General features: G+C 32.3%; 2 protein-coding genes across 2 annotated transcripts; both read right to left on the bottom strand.

The window, feature by feature from the left end:
• Positions 1-662: 662 nt before the first annotated feature.
• Positions 663-15,676, bottom strand: LOC143920482 (uncharacterized). Its single transcript, XM_077443363.1, has 11 exons — positions 15,656-15,676; positions 15,380-15,466; positions 15,289-15,334; positions 14,051-14,144; positions 13,879-14,004; positions 12,686-12,753; positions 5,677-5,772; positions 4,191-4,324; positions 3,954-4,103; positions 1,042-1,155; positions 663-870 (listed from the first exon to the last, which is right to left on the bottom strand). The coding sequence occupies exons 1-11, from the start codon at positions 15,674-15,676 to the stop codon at positions 802-804; spliced, it is 1,005 nt and encodes a 334-aa protein (XP_077299489.1). The 3' UTR covers positions 663-801.
• A 3,889-nt stretch (positions 15,677-19,565) lies between these two features.
• On the bottom strand, positions 19,566-21,289 carry RabX1 (RAS oncogene family member RabX1). The gene is made up of 6 exons (XM_077442869.1): positions 21,037-21,289; positions 20,593-20,720; positions 20,355-20,497; positions 20,140-20,284; positions 19,952-20,075; positions 19,566-19,841 (listed from the first exon to the last, which is right to left on the bottom strand). The coding sequence occupies exons 1-6, from the start codon at positions 21,077-21,079 to the stop codon at positions 19,732-19,734; spliced, it is 693 nt and encodes a 230-aa protein (XP_077298995.1). The 5' UTR covers positions 21,080-21,289; the 3' UTR covers positions 19,566-19,731.
• Between the last annotated feature and the right edge of the window lie 1,998 nt (positions 21,290-23,287).

The following is a 23,287-nucleotide window of genomic DNA, read 5'->3' as shown; positions in this document are numbered from 1 at the left end:
ATTTCACAAGTCTTTCCTCATGCATATGTATATATATATATATATATATAATAATATAACCTATGAGAAAAATATCACTTACAGACTACAAACAAATTAAAAAATCTCGGCTAAATACATCACATTTTGAGAAGCGAGTGACCCGCTCCGATCATCGTAAACCCCAACAAAGTTTACCTGCATGACTCGTATTCTATATATATATATATAGAATAATATATAAATATATTTAAAATTTAAACTTTCCGAATGAGTGAGAAAGAGAGCAGTCATCAGATCAAATCTATTTCCATACATATTAAAGATTTTAATTTTTTTCTAATAATAATAATCATCGCATTTATAAAAACATTCGACCCGTTAAGAAACAAAAAAAAATTTATCAAGTCATAAAAATGAAAAGAAAAACAATACAATAAAAATATAACAATATTACAAATATTGAGTTAAATTGGTATAAATATAACAATTCCATAGAGTGATTGGTCGCAAAGTGACCGAAGGAAGTGCGAGACGTGTGAAATCACCTCATTGGTCAACATAACCTCGTATTTATATATATATATATATATATATATAATAAAAAGTTCAAAATGTGCTTTTGTTTGTTGCTGCTGCTTTCCTTCGTATTTTGTTTGTATTCTTTTTTTTTTTTTTTTTTTGTTAACCACGCTCTTTAATTATTTTTTTTCGTCATATTGCCAACCACAATCATTCACACAACAATTAATTAGTTATTGGGGGGGGGGGCCAGCTGCTGCAACGTGCAGCCATCATCCTTAAAAGCTCTCTTTATCACCACTACCAAAAGGTGTATCCACCTTCAGCACTGCCGGTCAAAAATGAACCTTTCTTTTGTGAAAGAGCGACCTAAAAAAATAATCAAGAATTGATGACGTTGAAATGATACGTGTACGTACAGAATGTTGAGAGACTACTGAGAGAAAGTTTTTATTTTGCATATACATATGTATAATATATATGTGTTAATTTTAGTTTTTTTTTTTTTAACAATTACATTGAACGTTGGCGGAACATTACCTGGTGTCCGGCCATGGCGGCTAACTGTGCCGGTGACGGGGGTACCCCAGGTGGTGCCGGGGGCAATAGCGGCTGCCCTACACCGTCAAACCTGGCTCCCGCTTCGAACCCATTCTACGACAAGAACACAACACATTAAAACAACTATACTTGTATATAAAAAAAAATATTCACAAACAATTTGTATAAGAGACAGAGGCGTAAATGATGACTCGTGAAAGTTGCATTTCTTATATATATAATATAAAACATTAACCACAATTTTAGGTTGGTTACTTATTAAACCCTTTAAATGCTAAACAACGCCGATGTGCGTCATACATTTTACTACCTGCTAAGCCTTTCCAGGTAGCATTGAACATGTAATCCGTGTAAGCTTTGTCTATGTTTATAACCATAGCAGAATTAACCCTTTGAATGCCGACCAACGCTGATTAGCGTTTTGCCAACAAGTCCATGGGGCTGAAAAACGCCGATAGGCATTGTATTTTGGGCATGTACAAAGTAAGCTAAGCCTTTCCAGGTAGCATTGAAAAAAAAAAAAATGCATGGAACATGGGTCGTGTAATCCGTTCATTTTTCAATGTTTATAAAGACTGGTTTACACTGGAATTTCTGAATTTAAAACCATAGCAGAATATACTGATGGAGTATTTTAGATTGTAACTTTGCATTTATGTAGATTGTGAGCATTACATTTTAACAACAATGAAGAATAGTTTTGGAAAAATACATTAATTAACCCTTTAAATGCTGACCAACGCCGATTGGCGTTTTGTCAACAAGTCCATGTGCTTGAAACACGCCGATGGGCGTTGTTTTTTGAGTATGTAAAAAATAAACAAGAATACTGCCCGCTAAGCCTTTCCAGGTAGCACGGGTCATGTAATCCGTCTCAATGTTTATAAAGACTGGTTTACACTGGATTTTCTGAATTTATAAGCATAGCAGAATTTCCCGTTGGAAATCCCCTAACTGCTGAGTATTTTAAATTGTAGCTTGCACTTAAAATGTGAGCATTATATTTCAACAACAATGAAGAAGATGGAACTAGTTTTGAAAAAAATCATTCATTAATAGACTTTTGTTTATTTTAAAATGTTGCAGAGATGTATTAAAGAGTCTAAACACACCTTTACAAAACTCGATATCCTCGGCGGTACTTATCCAGGGTTTGTTTGGATTAGGTACAATTTTTATACCTGCTCTTTCTATTGGATTTCTAAATAATTCTAGTTGGAAACGTTGGCGAAATTTGCAACAGAAAAGACGTTAGCACCCAAAGGGTTAAGAAAGCTGCAAACACGTAACCGAACTCTAACCTATTGTCAGTAGTTGGTCAGATCAACTAACCAATAAGAATTGCATAGTTTTCTACTAAATGAAATGACACAGATAACAATTGAACTAAGGTAGTTGCATTGACAACCAGAAGTAACATAAGTAGCAATAAGACTATCATTTAGTGATTGAAGGCATCCAAGTGTCTTCAATTGAATACACTGAATTTAAAGTGTCTTCTGTTATCATATATAATATGCGCATGTAATTTTGCGTAACGGACTTAAGCCTGTCTAAGAGAGTCTGGAAAAGCTGGTGTTGAAGGGAGAAGAGGAAGAGGCAAATCCCTGAAAAGCGACTGGCTCTTCTATAGGGGTATCTTTCCGTCTGACCGAATCCAGGAACAAATGGAAACAGCTCATCAGGCAGAAAGCGTCTCTATAGTCACGATCCTCAGGCACAAGGCAGAAGATTAGTGTTTAGCATGTAATGCTTTAAAACTAAGTGGCCACGGGTTCAATCCCTGCCCGGTGTTGCTGGCCAGACCTTGGATATTTGACTTCAGGTAGATCGTTTCCTATCAGAGATTGCCACAATTTATCTGATTATCATTGAAACGGTTCCAAAAAATTGGCAACCTTGACCTATTTCTCAAAAATGTCGAGTTTTTTCATCATTTCGAATTCGCTGATTTGTAAAAATGTAAATTTATCCATATATGTCTCTATGATACTTAATAAAAATAATATAAATTATTTATCGATGTTTAAAATTGACCAGGAATGCGCTATGAGGTTTATCTGTTAGGCTTCCTGGTATATATACATATAAAAAAGATGTTCTGATCCGAGATATAAAAGTTTCCCAATGCCAAGTTGACTAAAATGACTCAATTTAAACATCTGATTTCTCAAAAACCTAATCTGTGGTGGGTCTACCTCGTTCCAGCAACTTGCAATATCTCAAGACTCGTTTTCCCAACTATTTCTATGTATTTCGTCGTCGAGTTTGTATATATACAAAACACATCAATGTAAAAATTGATTTTTAAACGTTTTTAAAATATTTAAGGTGTGTTAATAACACTATGGTGGCCGCTGACTCATATTTGCATCATGTTGGGTGCACAACGCTTACTGGCCGCTGATATATATATGATGCACGACTGCGTGAATATATTTTTCAGTCCGCTGATATATATTTGTATCACGTTTTCGTCATAAAATTGTATCATCGACCACAAACGATTGACGCAAACGTGATACAAAAATATATCAGCAGACTGATACAATTCGCGCAGTCGTAAATCATATACCACTAAGCGTTGTGCACCCAACATGATACAAATATGAGTCAGCGGCCGCCATCGTGTTAATAGCTTAAAAACCTATGAATAATCACAATTTGTCTCTTATATTAAAAATATTACATACATGTATACAAAAAAAATATATTTTTGTAGACATGTATACAAATTCCTGTTTCAGCAGACGAATGAGTCTCGAGATATTGCGAGTTGGTAAAACGGGACTCACCGATCTACAGTATATATATACATAAAATGCAAACTTCCGACCAAAATCAAAACGCCCCACACACTCCTAGCATCAAATTTTCAATCGAATATTTACTGGTATCATGATTGTCGGACGAAGAGGTTGTATCGAAGGCTGCATTGCCGCTGCCGCAGCCGACGCTGGATAATATGGATAATACTGAACTGGATAGCCTATGTAACCGGGATAACCTGCCGCCGCGTACATAGCAGCTGGACTATACATCTAAAAAAAAAAACAAACAAACAAATGAATAATAAGATCACACAATTCGAATAATATCATTATTGTAAATATGTATGCGTATAATACTTGTTGCATTACTTGTTGTCCTATATTGATTGGTGGATGGTGTGCCGCCAACGCCTGGTCATAAGACGGCGGTGGCGCGTATAATTGACCTGCAGCCGATGCCGGGAATACTCCGTAAGGAGCGCCTCCAGGTACTGAACAATACATCGTAACATTTTGAAAAATTCATATTCAATTTGAAAGTAAATTGGACTCAAATCTGTAGCTGATGCATGACATGTATACTCAACGGTGTCAGAAAATTTCCATAACAATAGTGCAATAGTGTAATAATATGTAAATATCCTTGGCAACCCGATAGCTTTGATACTCTACCAACATACAGGATTCAGATTTCAATAAAACGTCTCACATTTTAAAGCCCAAAATGAGACCACCACCCCCCTAACGAATACAGTTTGAGAGACACTTTCGAGGCGGTTGTCTAGTAATATTGCACAAGCATATTTTACATGACGCTAGAGGAATTTAATCATAAAAATTACATCTGTCATATCGACATGATGACAGCTGGCCTGTCTGCCACCCCGACGCAACTCAAGGATTAATAAGTTACTTTTTTCATCACAACTTTTACACACGATGCTCAATAAAACCGTGCTCCACTAGTATGAGTTTTTAGATCGCAATTTTACCGATTTAAAATTCAGCACACTTCCAATTAACCCTTTTAAACGAAATAAAAAAATAGTGTGGCCAGAACACTATCCTAATAAACATGTTTCAATAGAAAAAACTCAATATAAAATAGTAATAACAGTGGGAAAAAATACCAAGTGAAAATACGTACTTTTGACTTTTTATTTGAACTGGACGACTACTTAGAGATTTGAGAGCTGAAAAGTACTACAAATGAAAGATAAAATACCCAACTATAGATTTCAATATTCATTTTGAACAGAAAATTGACAAATTTTGAGACATCGACCGAACACCAAGATATAGAAAAATAGCGCGATTTAAAAAACATATCTCCGAATCTCGAGCCAATCAACATTTTATCTATAAGAAAAGTCATATCTCGTCTCTGAATCATTTTCGTGTCGAACGGTGTAATTACACCATGAGTTGCTTCAAGCTTAAAAGATGAAGAGGCAGCGTTCAAGATCCAAACCTTTCATGAAGACTATCGACTAGATTATTTTATTATGTGTGTTTAGTGCCAACCCTTGAATATATCACAAAATAGCGAAAAATATTGACTTTTTTTTTCAATTTCATTAGTATCACAGGATATTTTAAGATGTGACTGTGAAGAAACCAAAATTAATTTCGAGTCATAGCCTTAAAAACGAAGGAGCGCGCACCGGTGATCTTATGGCGATGAAGTGATTAATTTTAATTTTTCTCGAAAACAATTGCTTTCGTTGAAAACATTCAACGAGAGTTTTCAGAAACCTTTGGACGACACATACTCGTACGATTGTCAAGCCGGCTGTGAGTTTGAGTCCGATTTGTCGTACGTCGACGTTAATTTATTGTGTACCTCCATATTGAGGAGCGGCTTGGTGAGGAGGTGCCGGCAAAAACGGCCCTTGAGGTTGTGGCGGAGCGCCAGGAAATGCTCCTAGAGGCGGAGATACTGAAACAACGATGATGAACATTAACGACGAGTCCTCGAACCGAATCGGATGTTGTTATTATTCGTTCAGAAGTTAATTCGATACTTTGTACAGGAAAACAATTAAAATTACAGTTATTCTTAATTTAAATTTCTGTTTAAAAGCAACTTTTTACAATTTGTTATTATGAAAAGCAAGAATATATTTTTGAGCGTAATATTAAAGAACTGTTTTACAATTTTAAATCTTTTTTTTTTTAAATAAATCTATGGCCAACAACAACAATGAGTTTTTGGTATATTGAAAAAAATTGATTTTTAATCATCAAGAAGGTAATAAAAAAACAAATAAATAGAGGTATTCGATAACAAGGTTCCAACAATCCCAAAAAACATAATATTCCTACAGTTTCAATAATGTGGTGCAAACCAAAAATTTTCAAAATAAAATAGTAAAATAAAAAAAGCAAACAGTATCAGTATATATATAATAAATAGTTCCAATATTTATATATAATAATGCACACACATACATTAATTCAATTTACATTACTTCCAAAATACACTCGATTAAAACGACGACCGTCTTCGTTTCTACGTTGATACCAAACATTCATTAAAAGAAAACCAAAAAAATAAAAAAACAAAAACAAGGAACAGACTTTGTAACAATTTAAAAATGAACCGATCATCGTTTTACTCGGAGGCGAACATACGCACACGAGCAGAGAAAATTCAAGATCAATAATAAATTGATTTAATTGGAAGATTAGCAGATTTCACTAATAAAATAAGTGGCACCAGGAGAGTCAATTCGACATATCCTGCTCATCATCATCATTATCATCAACTCTGCCCGTACACATATACACGCAATACAAACGTGCTCGTACACGCACAAACACTGACTAAATATAAAGTGTGTTTGTGCACGTACGTGCACGCGTAGCAATAATAGTAATGAATGAAAACGAAAGAGAATAAAGTGTTTATATATATATATGTATTATATTTATTACACAGTGTATTTAGTAATTAGGTTATATATGCATAATTGAATATTTTACTAATTCGGCATACATACAAACGTATAATTAATTCAGAGTTGACTATGTTTCCGAACCGTTCAAACAAATTAAAAACGACGCACGGAAATAATCAATAGGTATTCTTTTGAAATGTACATAGTGACTCTGGAATTCCATTAAAAATATATACATGTGTATATATGCAAGCAAACCTACTGGATTATGGATAAATATATCTTTAATATTAAAACACAAACTTATGAATTCAAATGGCAGTGTTTTCAATGATCAAATTTTTCATATTAAATTTCTTTCGATATTGTTGAAGAACAAACAAATTATTTTAAAATTATGATTGAATTAAAAAAAATGTGATCATTTTTATACTGAATGTATAAACCATAACCCTATATAGCAATATATTTTTAAATTAATTAATTGTTCAATACAATTTTTTTTATAGATCGTTATGGTTTGTATATAACAGTATTTTTCATTAGTCGGCATAGCTCTAGTATGCAAAAATGGAATAAAAGTATGCATTAGAAAAGTGTGAATTTTCCGAATGCGTAAATTTCTCCCAATAAGCGAGTATTGTTTTTAGTAAATATATTGATTATTTTTAGACAAAAAAGTAAAACATTGCCAAACAAATATGTTTCGGCATACTTTTTTTTTTTGAAAAAATAATAAAAAAAATAAATTTGCAAAACTACACAAGGATTTTACTAGTGCAAGCGTATTTACTTCTAATTATGTGAATATATAAGTAATAAAAACACATGAATAAAAAAAGTAAAATGAAATAGAAAATTTAATCTGAAAAATTTCAATCTCATTTTTAAAAAAATTCAATATATCAAAAAAGTTTTTTTGTAAAAATAATTTTCAAAACATGACTACTATGTGTAACGATAATAAAAATGAGATTGTATTGTAAACTTAGGCATGCAGGCATTTATATAAAGCTAATATATATTTATTCCAAAATCTTAATCAATTCAACTTTCTAAAAAAGAAAAAAAAAAAAGTTCTATTGTAGACGAAAAATATAATTTTATAAATTTGCTTTAGTAAAAAAATCGTCATGAGAATGATTTTGGAATAAAATAATTTATCATACATACATATATGCACAATTAGCAAAAACCAAAATTTTTCGTGATCAAGCCTTAAAAAAAGCTCATGCGATTCTAAAATCAACAACGATCAGTATTAGAAATATTGCAACAAGTCAAATATATTTTAATTCAATTAAATATGCAAATACTTTTATTATTAAAAAAAAAAAATGCAATATTTCTTACAAATCGTTGTTAGAATGAAATAATAATGATAAAATATTTATTATATATAAAAAAATATCTAAAATAAACCAAGGAAAAAGTTTCAAGGAACTATTGTGTTGGGATAAATTAAAAACCTGAAATTTACAATTGACCGATTGAAAATATTTATGTTTAATTTAAAAAAAAAAAGTTAAATCAGAATCTCGTGAACAATTTGACGTAATTACTATTTGTGCATGCATGCAAATTTTTTTTTCGGCAATGATTTATTCATATTTAATTAAATATATATATTTTTAGATCATAAAAATAAATTAAATAATAATAAAAAAAAACAAAAAAAAAAAACCTTCCCAAAATACGAATTTCTTCAATTTATAATATTAATTAAAAAGAAAAAGCTCCATGTTTTTTTGTCGTTTAATAAATGCATATTTAAAAACATAACTTTCATCATATTTGCACATAATAATAATAACAACAACATTTAAGAACGGCTCAAACAGACAATCAGGAATAAATAACTGTACATGCAAATTCCAAATCAATTAATAATATATATAAAGAGAATTTCTAACGTTTATGCAAATATGATTCAACAGTTATGAAAATATGTAGAACAAATTATTTTCACTTCTATATATACGAATAATAAACCATCCAATCGACCGAAAAATTTGAATTAAAAAAAAAAACCCATCAAATTAAATATTTAAAACACATCAATTCCACAAAAAATAAAAATGGACTTCTTGAACCGCTCGAACTTTTAAAAATCGTTAAAATAATATATCAAAATTACACATCTATTTTTAAGTACTGATACTTCCAGCCGATCGAATGACGAATCATTCAGAGTAAAATATACACGTATAAATATATATTCTCTCATCGTATAAATATATTAGATAATAACAAACCAACACATTAGCGGGGGGGTATGAAGTGCCAGTGACAATAAAGTGACACCTTATACTGATTATCATGACATTGTCACCATAATATAATATAATATCATTGAATATACATTATGTGATGGTGAATATAAAAAAATAAAATAAAAAAAGTGCACATACACAAATACACATACACGCATTCAGTTTATATATATATTTATATGTAAATTTGTGTATACACTCAACAGAAATGTATGTACGTTAAAATTATTGTATTATTAATTACGTATATATTTTGTTTATCATATTGATATATTGCATTATTGAAGATTTATTTATTTTAAACGTACATACATATTATACATATGAATAAAACACACAATTATAGATCTTTCCAAAATATCTGTAATTGTAAATGTATCTTCCATATATAAATATACAGATTCTAGATTTGTAGATTGAAAAAATAATAAAAACTAAATATAAACCTCAAGCCACAGTCTCCGTAAAAATACAAGTCGTTTCATAAAAAAAGTGTGCAAAAATTTAATTAAAACAAATATACTATGATTTATTTGACTTTTATGGAGAGAGAGCGATACAACACATGTCATAACGGACAAATATTGATTGCATACACACACAGAAAGATACATTTTTCGGAGGCTGGCGTCACGTTATTTCCCGTGTTAAATGTTTATACGTTCACATTTCATCAAATTTATGTTTAAAATAGTTTTAATTTAAGAGAAAAACATCGAAAACAAAGCGACACGCGCCTCCGCAAGTAATATATAATGTTTTTATATGTGTTTCAATTCGAAAACAGCAAAATCCCAGCAACCATCGCACTTGTATACTGTAACGAACTTTGTGAAAATTTTTTAATATATATATTATATATAAGTAGGCTAAAAAAGTATAAATCTACAAGTCAAAAAGACACTGTCAAAAAGAAAATATATTATATATGTCCAAAAATATATATTTGTATATATATATATATACGCCGGATTGTTTTTTTTTGTAAAAACATTTATAAATTTTTTCTTTTTTAGTTTCGATTATTATTTAGTATTAATAATATATTGTGATCAAATCTCAAATAAAAATATCTCACATTAACGTTAACTTAAATATTCGTGTACTAGTACTAAGCAGCGCTGAGTAATAATATTGTATTATTTTTGATTAATAACACCATGGCGTAGCCCAAATCAAAAAAAAAAAAAGCACATTAAACTGAAATCTTTTGCACACATATACGTATAACAAAATACTTACTATGTAGATCATTTTTTGTAATGTGTTCGAGAGGAATTTCGAATCCAAATATGTATGAGGAAAGATCTTAAGCGGTATATAAAAAGGGCAAGCATAGTCGACGAGCAACATCTTATAATAAATTTATGATAATATATATAATATATAATAATATAAACATGGGAACACCACAGTGAAAATAATAAAATTAACATAAACGACACATTTACTAATCAATCCAACGGAAACAATCATCATAAACTATATAATCGAAAATATTTGAAATATACACTTATTGTTTGGATCGTTAAGGAAACATGTAGTACACACAGTTTGATTTCATCTCAGCGCTACCGAATACAAGCACATACTTTTCACATGCAATAACACGAATGCTACATTCATTTTCGAATTTTTTTATTAATAAAACACATTAAATTTCAATTCCATATATACGACGAAAACAAAGATAGCATTCGAAGCTTATATTAGAGTTAATATCTGGTACATCGTAACTGCAATCACCCATTCAAACGTAACATTAGCCATGATGCTTCCTATAGAAAATATCATAGCTTTTTTTTTGTAATAAAACATATCAACATAAAACATCGTAACAACTGAATCAAATCAATATATAAATCGTTAAATACAAAAAAAAATAATCGTAAGTTGAAATTTAAAAAAATTACAGTTGAAACATTCAGTTATTACGATTTTCAGCAAGATAGTAATATAGTTTTAGTCGTATTAATTTATCTTTAGATTCATTAGATCGTGTAAAACTTAGAACAATCCACCATTTCTATAAAATAAAAAGCCTCAAATTTGAATAAAAATGTTTATAAAAATCAATGAATTGTTCTAATTTAGCAGTGGGAAAAACGTTAATAAGAATCAAAGTAGATGACACAAAACGGACGATGACAATTGTTTTTTTTTTTTTTTAAATTGCAAATAACACAATGATCTAAATATTTTGCGTGCAACATTACCGTCGTCCATTTCGAGTCAAAAGCACTTGCTATCGAAACTGTTTTCATATTAAAATTCATCAATAGAAGCCAATTTAATAATCAATCAAGTTAATTAATGCGTAATATTGAAAAAGTTTCGACGCACAAACGCGAAAAAAATAAAAAGAAATAGCCCAAAAACCAAAAAGATAACGAGCGGTTTTCAAAGATTGGATTGTACAATTAACAAAACTGATGATACGCCTATAAAATGCGAAAATTAATATTTTAATCGAGTGCTAGTTAATTAAAATTGTGTATTATTACGACTGTCTTATTCTGAAGTAATAATTTCACTATATATATGCATATATAAAGCTTTTTGTACATATGTATAATATATACAACGTGTTAATAATAATAAAAAAATATTTATTTACAAAAATGATTGTTTTTTTATTAAAGATACGTTGCGTATATTTTTTTATTTAATTTACATTTCCAATCTTCGACGATTTAAGAAGGTCATTATAAATATTATTATTATACTTTTTGTCTAGCATACAAACTTCTACTGTATAATAAGTGCAATGTTTAAAAAAAACCTGATAAACGAGGCTAATAATCATGGAAAGAACCTTCTTCAAATCTTGCCGCTCAAACACCGCCAGCGAGTGCACGTCGTACGGACCTTCCTCGGAATTTTCCGCTAAACCGACGGAGACGTGACGAAGACGTACGCACGGGTGAGCTCGCTCGCAGACACACGGATGCGTTTACACGTATGTATATATTTAATTAAAAAACGAAACAAAAAACAACAAGCAAAATTAGCCATACTCAAAAATAAAAACGAATTTATTTTTCAATTAAAAAATAAAATAAAAATATAACCACCAAGACACACTTAGATAATCCAAATAATTAGTTTTTAATACTGAACGACGCTTTTGTGTGAAACGAACTATTTGACCTCGACTATTATCATACATCATAAAAAAAAGCAATGAAAATTTTACGATTTTATAACAAAGGAGTTTCATATATATGTTAGTACTTTTATATAAAATGAAGTACAATATAATTTTTGTTTTATTTAAATGTTTAAATGAAAATTTTTTAAAAAATTTAAAAAAATTCTTTTATTTTTTTATCATATTATGTTGCGAAAGTATGACAGAGAATAAAAATCAATACCGAAGTAATCATTAAATTGAGTATTTGAGGCGTACTAAGCAGAGTAGAGCGAGATTGTGCAACGAATTTCAGTATTGATTTGTCGCAAGTTTTACAATCCTTTGTTATAAATCCAGACTGGTTCATTTGAGACAGGAGCGACGTTCAATATCGATATATTGATGTGTATATATCATTCAAGTACATTAATATATGACATTAATATATATATATATATATATAGTTATTATATATATGTATGTATCAGATATATGTATATATATTATAGCATCTCACACTTTCATGTTTTTATTGAGACTAATTACGTCGGTATATCCTCGTCGCGTGACGTCCGCAGTCGGGGCCACGTTCAACCAACACACACCTGCTGTTGCTGTAAGGAACACAACAAAAAGACAGCATACAATCATCGGTGGGACACGTCAAGTCTTTCACACACACACCACACGACGGCGCAGTGTAATCGTCGTTAACATATAATAATAATATATAATCGTCTCGTCGGGATATGTAAATGACATGATGTGTCCCAAAATGGTGCCAAAATTTTATTGTTTTTTTTTTTCATCAGTTTGTATCGACGGTGAGCGCTTTTCGACAACGTACAATTCGACAAGCGCTCACAAGATCGATACATTTAAGTAATATATATATATATATTTATTTATTTTTTGACACGGAAATGTCGAAATCATCTTATATTCTACGTTTGAAGTTATCGGACATTTTATTCAAGAGAAGAAAATTTTTCAAAATGGCGACTCTGTTTTATTTTTTCATTTGAAATTTTCATATATGAAATAAATTTATCTTTTGTTTTTGAATATTTTATTAAATCACACAGTATTCATTTTTTTTATCATATAATATATATAACAATAAAACAAAAGAAAATAATTAAAATATCGATTAAAATAATAGACGTAGTATAAAAAGTATTCAAATTAAAATAAAGTACAAGAAAATTTATGTTATGCATTTTTTTTATTGAAAAAAGTCAATATGAGAAGTTTCGGATATGGTTAATTAGGAGCAATTATGGGTGAAATTTATGTAGATGACGTCAGAAGGCGTATAGAGCGAGGGGTGAGGAGTGGGTGGGTGGGTGGGTGGGTGGGGTGAGGGAGGGTGTGCAATACGCCGTCATCGATCCGTGTCGGCGGCGGACATCTTGTGCCGCACACACACACACATTCACGTACGCCGAAAATGCGTCGAGGAAATGCGTCTGCGCTCACCGGCCTCGTCGGCCTCGTCGGCCTCGTCGCCCCCGGCGCCTGCGCCTGCGCCCCCGCGTAGAGCTTCGCCCCAGGGGCTTCGCTCTCGAACGGCGGGGGGCGCGGGCGGGGGCGGTGGCGGGGCGGGGCGCGACCAGCGAGCTTCTTTCTAGAACGACGCGGGGGTGGGGGAGGGACGGGGCGGGTGTCTGCGGGAGCGTGCGGGCGGGCGGGGCGGGGGAGGTTGCGGGGCGCAGGCGGTGGGGCGCCGCCGCGTCTACCTTTCTTGTCGGCCATGTGAGTCGCGTAGTAGAACGGAATAGTAGCTTAGGGTGCGGCCGTGCGTCGAAGCTCTGCAGCTCGAATACTCGAATGCCGGTGGCGTAGTGTTGGCACCCCAGCGAAGGCTATTGACAGCTTACTCGCTCACCGCTGCCAACCTTCCCACCTCGCCTCGCTCTACTACGCATGTCTTTAGCCGATCCTCTTTTCATTATTTTTGCTCTTACACTCTTCGAACAGACGTTGAATATAATTTTTACACCCACTGCAATTTACTTTACATTCAAATTTATGGTTTTTAAAATTTTCAATTTAAAAAAAAATTAACCGAAATAATCACACGCATTCACATTGTACACCTAACGAGCGGATCTACCTCACGACACCGAAAATGAAAAGGTCGAAAAAGCAAATATCGGAAGGCAAAGATCGAAAATCGAATGGCTACGCCCACACTACCGATATCTACACTCGATATTTGCGAATTTTTCCATAACCAGCTCTAAATAGCAACCACAGGTTGCAATATGGGAACTGGATATGGAAAATTTAAAAATATCGGGTGTAGATATCGGTAGTATGGACGTAGCCAATGATCTTAGAGGTAGCTGTACACCCGAAACCTTAATTTTGTTACCGTTCCTTTCTTCGATATATATATTGAGTGTATGTATATATTGAGTGAATGCGGCAATATATATCAATATATATATTGAGTGAATGCGACAGTTGCGCTTCGACCAGATAAAACGTATTTTAAATTGACAAAATCGAGGTTTCGTATTCAACTATTTTCTCCTCCAAAACTGGACCAATTTTGAAAAAAATTTCATCATCGGTATGAGAAAGATACTTTCTGTGCATCTATCGGCGTATTTATTTTTAAATCGACCGTTAAATAAGCACGCTGGACTCGTTTCGTGGGTGTAAAAAAGAGGCGATTTTATAGATGTTTGACGGCTCCTAGCTCCTATAAAAAATAATTAATCAAAAAAATAAAACGATAGATGCACCCCAATGGTGGATATCCATAGCATATTAAAAAAATACTTTCTCTAGTGCCATAATTGAGGAAGGGAGAAGTATAGTACGTTTGTATGGACAAGACGCTGCTGTCCAGCCCTCTTAAGTCGAAAGAGAAAAAAAAGGATGCACGGTAAACGGTACTATGTATATATAGCAGTGGCATGCGGTGAAATTATCTCTCTTTTTGTCATACAGTCTTGTTTAATGTGCGCGCGCAGGATACGGGAGGAAAAGCCTGTTCCTCCTGTTTCTGTTGTATCCTTCTCGCGCAAATTAAGTAAGGATGTACGACGGGGGGAGAGAGAATTTTACCGCACGCCACTGATATATATACTAAGTTTTTCATATGTATGCATGGTAAACGAACATTTTCGACTTTTTACGGTCACCCCTAACGAGCTTATACCCATTAGAATCTCTCGATTGGATCTAGTGCAACGTTAATGATTCTCAATGTGTATCAAAAATTCTCACGCAGCTTTGAACCGAACTAGCAAAATTGTACAATATATCATCCAAGACAGCAGCAACTTGATAGGCCGCACCTAGGAGCTCGGCCGCCTATGTGCAAACTCAAATAGGCAACGCTATACAGTGAAATGTTATAATAATAGAAGTGGCTTTAGGCGTCATATTGTTGTCAAGTGAGGAATTTCCACAAACCTTTTCAAATAATTTTGGCGTCAGTTGTATTTAATGCTTGGTGCTCGACGTATGTCCGATAAAAAAATTTCTGTTTGTTTATATTACTAACAAGATGGTCAAGTGCATCGTTAAAAATTGCACGGTGCATTCAAAAACACGCAATAAACAACATGGGTTAAATTTTTATAGGTAAATTAATCATTTAAGTAACATATGATTCGATTAACATCTTAGTTTGACAGTTTTTAAAAATATCATGGCGATCGCCCGCATTCTACATAAAATTTCAGGGGTGGCACCAGAGAAATGTAAAAATTATTTTTAAATAAATGTAAAAACATTTCTTTTGGTGACGCCGAATATTCAATTATATTAATAACCAATTATTTAAGTTTAATTAATATAAACATCGTTCATTTTATATTATACATATTTTTGTTGAAACTATACATACACGTTAATTTAAGAGTTCCCAACGACAGACAAATACAAAAAAGTGGATAAAAAAAAATCTGCCAACTGAGAAAAGAAACGGATTGGCCAATAGCGCCCAACACTACCATATACTCAAATTTTAAATAAATCTATATCAAAATAAAACTATAATTTCTGTAGTGAATATGTGATGACCCTGATTATATTCCGTGCGTTGTAGCTTAAAAATTAACCAAAAAAACAGACAGAAAACCAAAACGTTCAGTTCTGAACAGGACCAGATGAAAAGAGAGACTGAACGTTTTCAAATTCATTCATGAAAATATAACGTTTTTACCCCCAATTTCGTATCTAAGGGAATTGTTCTTTCGATGACCAACCAATAATCAACATCTTTGAAGAATATAAAAGACCTAACCTATGCGGACTGAAGCTATACCTACTATCCCGTTATTTCCCCGAATTATATGTAGTTCGGTTGTGTTACAAGTTGTAATTTGTAACAGCAATCCACAAGTATACAAGACAACCTAAATGCATTTTAAATAAGAAGAGGTATGTAAATAAAAAGTACGATGTCTTGTTTCGTATTTTATAAGGAATATAATTTGTTCGACTCTCTTTTCTTTTGGCTGCCTGCATGCTTTGCACACATTTGTGCATATTGTAGGCACAGCCCTGATGTCAACTATGATGAATTCACCACACAGCCAGTGGCGGACTGGCCATACAAGCGTACATGCCCGATGGCATGTGGGCCCCACTATCCGTTAGAAAATATGGGCCCTCAGTAAAATTAAATAACTTTTTAACTATTTCACGTGTGTAAAAATTTATAGGATATTGCACTTTGGGACCTAGAGTTTGGGTATTTCAACAAAACAAATTTCTTACGATATACACAAACAACTAATACCTGCTTTAACAGCCCAAGGATCGGTTAACTTTTTTTATTAGGCTCGAAATGTAAGTTTCAAAATTTGCGTGGGCCCTTTTACCGGGCCCATTTCCAACCTCAAGGTTATGTAATATTTCCAACCTATGTAACAACTACCTAATGAAATAAAAATGGGAATAAACAAATTTCCGTGAATAATATAAACTGAATTGCTTAATACAATTTTGATAGGACGATTCATCATCAACCAGCGATTTAAATTGACTTCATACATACTTTCAAAATAATATTTGATTATACTTCGACGATATAGTAAGATTTAAATACACAATTTTAAACAGTTTCCGAATATAAAATCTATTCCTAATCTAGACACATCCATGTATATAGAAACATAGGATAGGGGCCCCTCCCCAAAATCTCGATTTTCGATTAACATTAATTGAAAATATTATGCATTTTTTGTTTTCAGGGACGTAATTTGGGGGGGGCACTCGCCCCCCTAAATTAAGGAATAGGCGAATTTAGAAAATATTATGAATTTAATGATTAATGAGATACTATGGATCTATGAATGCTACGTTTATTTCTTTTATTATGTTACTTTTGTGTAACTAATAAAATAATCGCTGCAATGTGCTTTGAAAAAAAAAGATTTTATTATTTTGAAGCAAATATATTTTGGTTTTTAAGTGGTATGCCTTGGGTAACATTCTTAGAAATTGTTCGTCCCATTGAGCGAATCGTTAGAAAGGTCGCCTTTACTTTATTTTGTCTCAAAAACAGATGTGTATCGTTTATTTTTCCGAAAGTTTGTATATTTTTTGATATAGTGATACATTTTGATGGTCGACTTTTGTTAACCATTTTGCGACCATGTGAAGATTTTTGGAAAAAAAATTTTTGCGCTTTTTTGGCTATTTACATAAGATATTTTTATATATATTTTTTCAAAAATAAGTTTATCTTTTTCATATTGTATATTTTCCATTTTTATTCCGATATAAAAAAGATTTTTTGAAAAAAAAATCAATTTGACCAAACTTTGCCTGCCCCCCCCCCCCCCCCCAAGAAAAAGCTGAAATGACGTCCCTGATTGTTTTCTACCGAAAGTAAAAGCCGCTTTTATGCCGCATTCTTTTATGATGCATTCTATTTACCTAGGACAAGGATTAAAACGAAATATACAATGTAATTTATGGATCTATTTTGCTTTTGCCATTTTTCTTGTACCTAAATTTGTTTATTCCCATTTTTGAAAATTTTATTTATTTTTTGCCCTTGATTTTTAGCGTGATGGAAAGAAGAAAATTTTGTTATATGGGGGGGGGGGGGGGGACAAATTTTTTTAACCCTGGGTGGGGCCCCCTTTGACTCCTGGCATGCACTGATTCCAGTCCCAGTCCGCCACTGCACACAGCTGCATATCGAACCAGGGATCATAAGCCAGAAAAGCAGCCTAGGACACCCCTGGATTTCAGCCAGCTACTCCTCCGAACAAAATCAATTAACTATTTCGCCGTACATACATTAAATAATGTATACTGAACTAAAATAAAAGATCCTCTTCAAAACACCAACCAAATTTCTTTAGAAAGGGACATTGGTCAAACGCACCTTCACATCCTGTTTTATACATATTTTCTCAATTTAATTTTAAGAGGGATTTTATTTTGCCATTAATTTGCAAACGTAAATAACTCTATATAAAAAGACCACTATAAACAATCCTGATATATTAATATATATACATATTTTCATCAACCTTACTTATTTGTATTTTATGTCCAAAACTTAACTATACACAAAGTCGAATTCATGAGACATTACATAATTACATACGAAGTGTTAGTTAATTATAAGTTGTACAAAAAAATAAGACAATATTTTTTGTAAAAAAATATTTATATTTAATAATTGATTACAAATTAATTATGTATTAAAAAATTATGAGTACAATAAAACTGTTAAAGTAAAATAATATAAGAAATAGACCTTTCCCTCCAACAAAACAAAAAATAAGAAATAAAATTAAAATTCATGATCTAATTATTTCTAAATACTTTGCATAATTTGAATAATACAAACAATACAATAAATTTGATAAAAAAAATTACAGTGCACTTTACAATACAAGTATACATACAATTAGTTGATAACTGAAATGTATTAAACTACATATATCTTATCACACATAAACCAGTTCACGAACAAAGAGAAATTGAACATATAATTTTTTGTATACATAAAAGTTTTACATTGAATACGAATAATAAAAAAGGCATCCCCTACAAATATTTTATAAAAGAAAAATATGTATATACGCTCAGCGTAGACATATTTCCTATCAAAAACTTCAGGGCTCATCTTTGACTGTAACAAATTGCATCTTTGGCCAGCACTGGTAAATAAATATCATTTTATACTTAAAAAAAGAAAATTGATCATACAACATATGTATAATTATATCACATTGTAATGTAAATGAGAAAGTTTTCCTGGCAAGTAATAATGACAAACTATAATAAATATACATCACATAATAATAGTAATCAGTCAAATCACCCTGTTCGTATAAAAATAATATTAATAAAAAAAAAAACCAATTCACAACAAAATGCCATCAAATATAAGGAATACTGATTAACGTCTTGTTTTCCTTGCTTAATTTAATTAACATTTATAAAAATATATCAGAATATGTACATAATTTCATATGGCACAGCGCGAAAATGGATTACTAGGCCGTTATTGTTAATACACAACTAATTTTGGTCCCCCTCTTACTAATGTCAAAGCGAACACTAATCTTTCACAAATTTATAAGTTCATATTTGTCCAACATTCGTCAACAGCACATGTAAGGCTTTTCTGAATCAGCATGTGCTATACTATCTATACTCCAAGGTGCAGTCTCAGTTTTTCCTATATGGGTCGCTTGAAGAGTTGAACAATCAGCTGGAAAATACAAAAACAATTAATCAACCGTCCGCTCTTACTACATATGCATGAGCTTATCAGAGAATGATGTCATATACACCGTTACTAATGCTATGTATATATATTACCCGATGGAGTTAAGACATCTTCGAATGGGAAATCTAAATCGTTACTTTGCATAGAAGCATTTATAGATTCGCCAGACGTCTTCAGTAAATCCGAAGCCACGTTGATAAACAATTGCTCGATGCCCTAAAATTTCCAATCGGTAACATATCGGGATATTATATTTGTTTAATTATAATAAGATTGTTACCTGATCTTGAAGAGCGGAAGATTCGTAATATTTTGCGTTTATTGATCTCGAATATTGTATCGCATCGTCGTAAGACACTTTCCGTTCTTCAACTAGGTCTATTTTATTTCCTACTAGGTATAAAACCATCGGTTCGCTCACGTTGCTGTATAAAGAAAATTAATCAGATTCAAAGCAGTTGGAGTTGTAATGTTGATTATGAAATTTGTAATTACCTTCGCAGTTCTTTGACCCAATTTTTTATAGCCTGAAAGCTTTCAATGTTGGTAATATCGAAGACAAGAAGAGCGGCACTAGCATTTCTATAATACATGGGAGCCATCGAACGGAATCTTTCCTGTCCTGCAGTATCCCAAACCTAAAATCAAAAATGTAATAATCAATGATGATAACTTCAATTGCACATTTTATTTGATTGTATGAATTTGTGATATTAATAAAAATTATATATACCTGTAACGTAACTCTAGAATCACCTATGTTGATTTTGCAAGTAAAAAATGAAGCACCTATTGTTGGTGAAATGTGTGTAGAGAACATTTTACCGACGTATCTTACTACCATGCTCGTTTTACCAACACCTGTAATATAATGGTTTTTATTTCAGATACATCGAGCAAATATATTATACAAAAATAAAATCATAAAATATTTCAGTCAATTCAAATTAAATATAATCTCAACAATGAAATTATTGAATTATCTTATATTGAAAAAAATCTACAAATTTTAATCAATTGATAAAGTTTTGGCTAAGAGTGTCGTACGATAACGCGATACAATACACGTACAAATCTAATTATAAAATCACAGTAAAAGTCCACTATGTAACGTGATTAACATAATACCAAGGACGGCTTAAATTACATCATGAGGAGACAAATCATAAACAATTACCTTGGGAGCCCAAAACGACGACTTTGCCTTGCAAGATTTTCATTTTTGTCACGATGTCGCATCAAACGGTTTATTTGCAACAGGAAAAATAAATATGACCACCATAAAAACAACCAACAACCAGTGGGCGTTAGTCCTATCAAACGTCAAATGCGAAGCGAGGGGGAACACATCGAAGCGATTGACAATTGTGCAAGCGATTGTCGACCTTATTGTATGGGGCGACGTGCGAACTGATAGCGTACTTTTGAATGAGGCGTACCAGGTCTATTGTCACTTTTAATAATAAAAGTGTTGCCACACGAAAAAATACTTTTGGGCCAGTATGAAAAATTGGTTTGGTGATTATTGTTCGCCCAAAAGTCACTAAAATCTCTATAACGGAACATCCGGCAGCCGAAAAGTCCACCATACTAACGATAACTATCATACTCATGAGAACTCGAGTGCCAAATATTCCGTAGTTGCGATTTTCATGGCAAAAATTGTCTTCTGGGCGATCGTAATGTGACTAATAATCCGATTACCGAAAAATTAAAATCATTAAAATATATAAAGGCTTGTATTTAAACGATCAGTATTTTATACATTTTGATTAGTACTATATTTAACGAATTATCGTTATTTTATATTAATTAAGGATAAGCTCATAGGTGTCCTCTTTTTTTTAAGCTTTTGGATTAAATTATCTACTAAACTACTCAACAGATCGGATTGAAATGTTATTGCTAAGGATAGGCGCGACCGTGCTATTTTCCATGAAAGAGGACAAACTACAAAGCTAGAGAGCAAAATAAAAGGTTGACCGTAGAAAGATTCTCAAATGTTAATATGTATATATATATTTTAAAGATGATGTGCATTATCAGCGTCACTGTATCGATTTTAGTTAAAAAGAATTTACAATTTATAACGGAACAAAGAAATCAAAGGAGGATCATTGGACGAATTTAATTTCATAATGTGGAAGGCTACAGGGGAGATGGGTGGATGAAATCAGAAAAATGTATTGGGTGATATGGATGAGATTTGCCCAAATCAGAGACGAATGGAAGCGTGCTAAAGAGGCCTTCATCCAGCAGTGGATGGTGATTTAAATATATTATTCATATATGTAGATGTAGATATTTTGGTGTAAGTAAATTTTAATTCCTTCATTTTAATTTTACATAGTTACAAGATTGTTTTTATTACGACCCTTCTACATACATAGGTAGATGAGCTTAGAAATTTAATGTAATTATATGTCGGCAAATCCTCGGCAAGCCAGCAGAATGGCTCGGAGGCAGTGCCACCCTTACACCCAATGTCGCCTTCGGGCAATTTTTTCTAAACACTCTTTGAAAAAAATTATAAAAAACTGGATTACCATCCTCCTTTTTCCCGGCCTTGGGACCTTGTAACAGTTTCAGGCAGTGTCAGAAAAAGCATAGAAACCCAAATGTCTGGATATAATGCTTGTAAATTGTGCTGTTTTATAAAATTTAATACAATGAGTGAAAGGCTTTTAAATTGATAAATTCATTGCTTATAATATCATATTTTGAATTCGCGGTGAGCTTAATTTGAAGATTGGCTGTTTCCAGTAGATTGTTTGAATATAATTTCCCGATTACAAATGTAGGGCCTTTGGCGATCTAATTTTAATTTTAAAGCGCTTTTGGTGCATCGAGCGGCAAACTAACTTATTTGGCACCCTCGGGCACCACCCGACCCAGCCCCCCCTAAAACCAGCACTGCTCGGAGGTCACGCGAAAAGAATTTTATTTTGAGTATAATCTTTAATGCTTTAATAATTTAAGTTGATCGTTTCCTATCAGAGCTTACCAATTTTGTAATATAAGTTTAAATCCATAGATGTCTCGTTAATTAAGTGGTAGAAGAATCTAAGCCAGTCCTCTAAAAGGGAGTATTCAACTTGACGAGTCAACTGATGATGTTGATTATTGCAGTTAGGTGTTGGTATTTGTGCAATACATGGAGGAAAAAGAAGTTGAATGCTGGAAGAATTTTCATTTTATGAGCCACTAGAGTTAAAATAAATAGCAAAAATATTTGAAATTGAATTTAAGAATTTAATTCACTTGTTTATTTTCATTCGTTTTCAGTTCAGGCAAAATTTGATCGCGAATATTTAACATTCGATTTATTATAAAGTAAAATCGATCAGCAAAATGTGTCGTTTACGAATAACGCGGAAATTTCATTAAACTAATTAAACTGTGATATAAATTGATATTTGTGCGTGTTT

The sequence above is a fragment of the Arctopsyche grandis genome, chromosome 12 (genome assembly GCF_051622035.1).
Source record: "Arctopsyche grandis isolate Sample6627 chromosome 12, ASM5162203v2, whole genome shotgun sequence".
Classification (NCBI taxonomy): domain Eukaryota; kingdom Metazoa; phylum Arthropoda; class Insecta; order Trichoptera; family Hydropsychidae; genus Arctopsyche; species Arctopsyche grandis.
The sequence above is the reverse complement of the archived record's forward strand: the minus strand, read 5'-3'. Positions and strand labels throughout refer to the sequence as shown.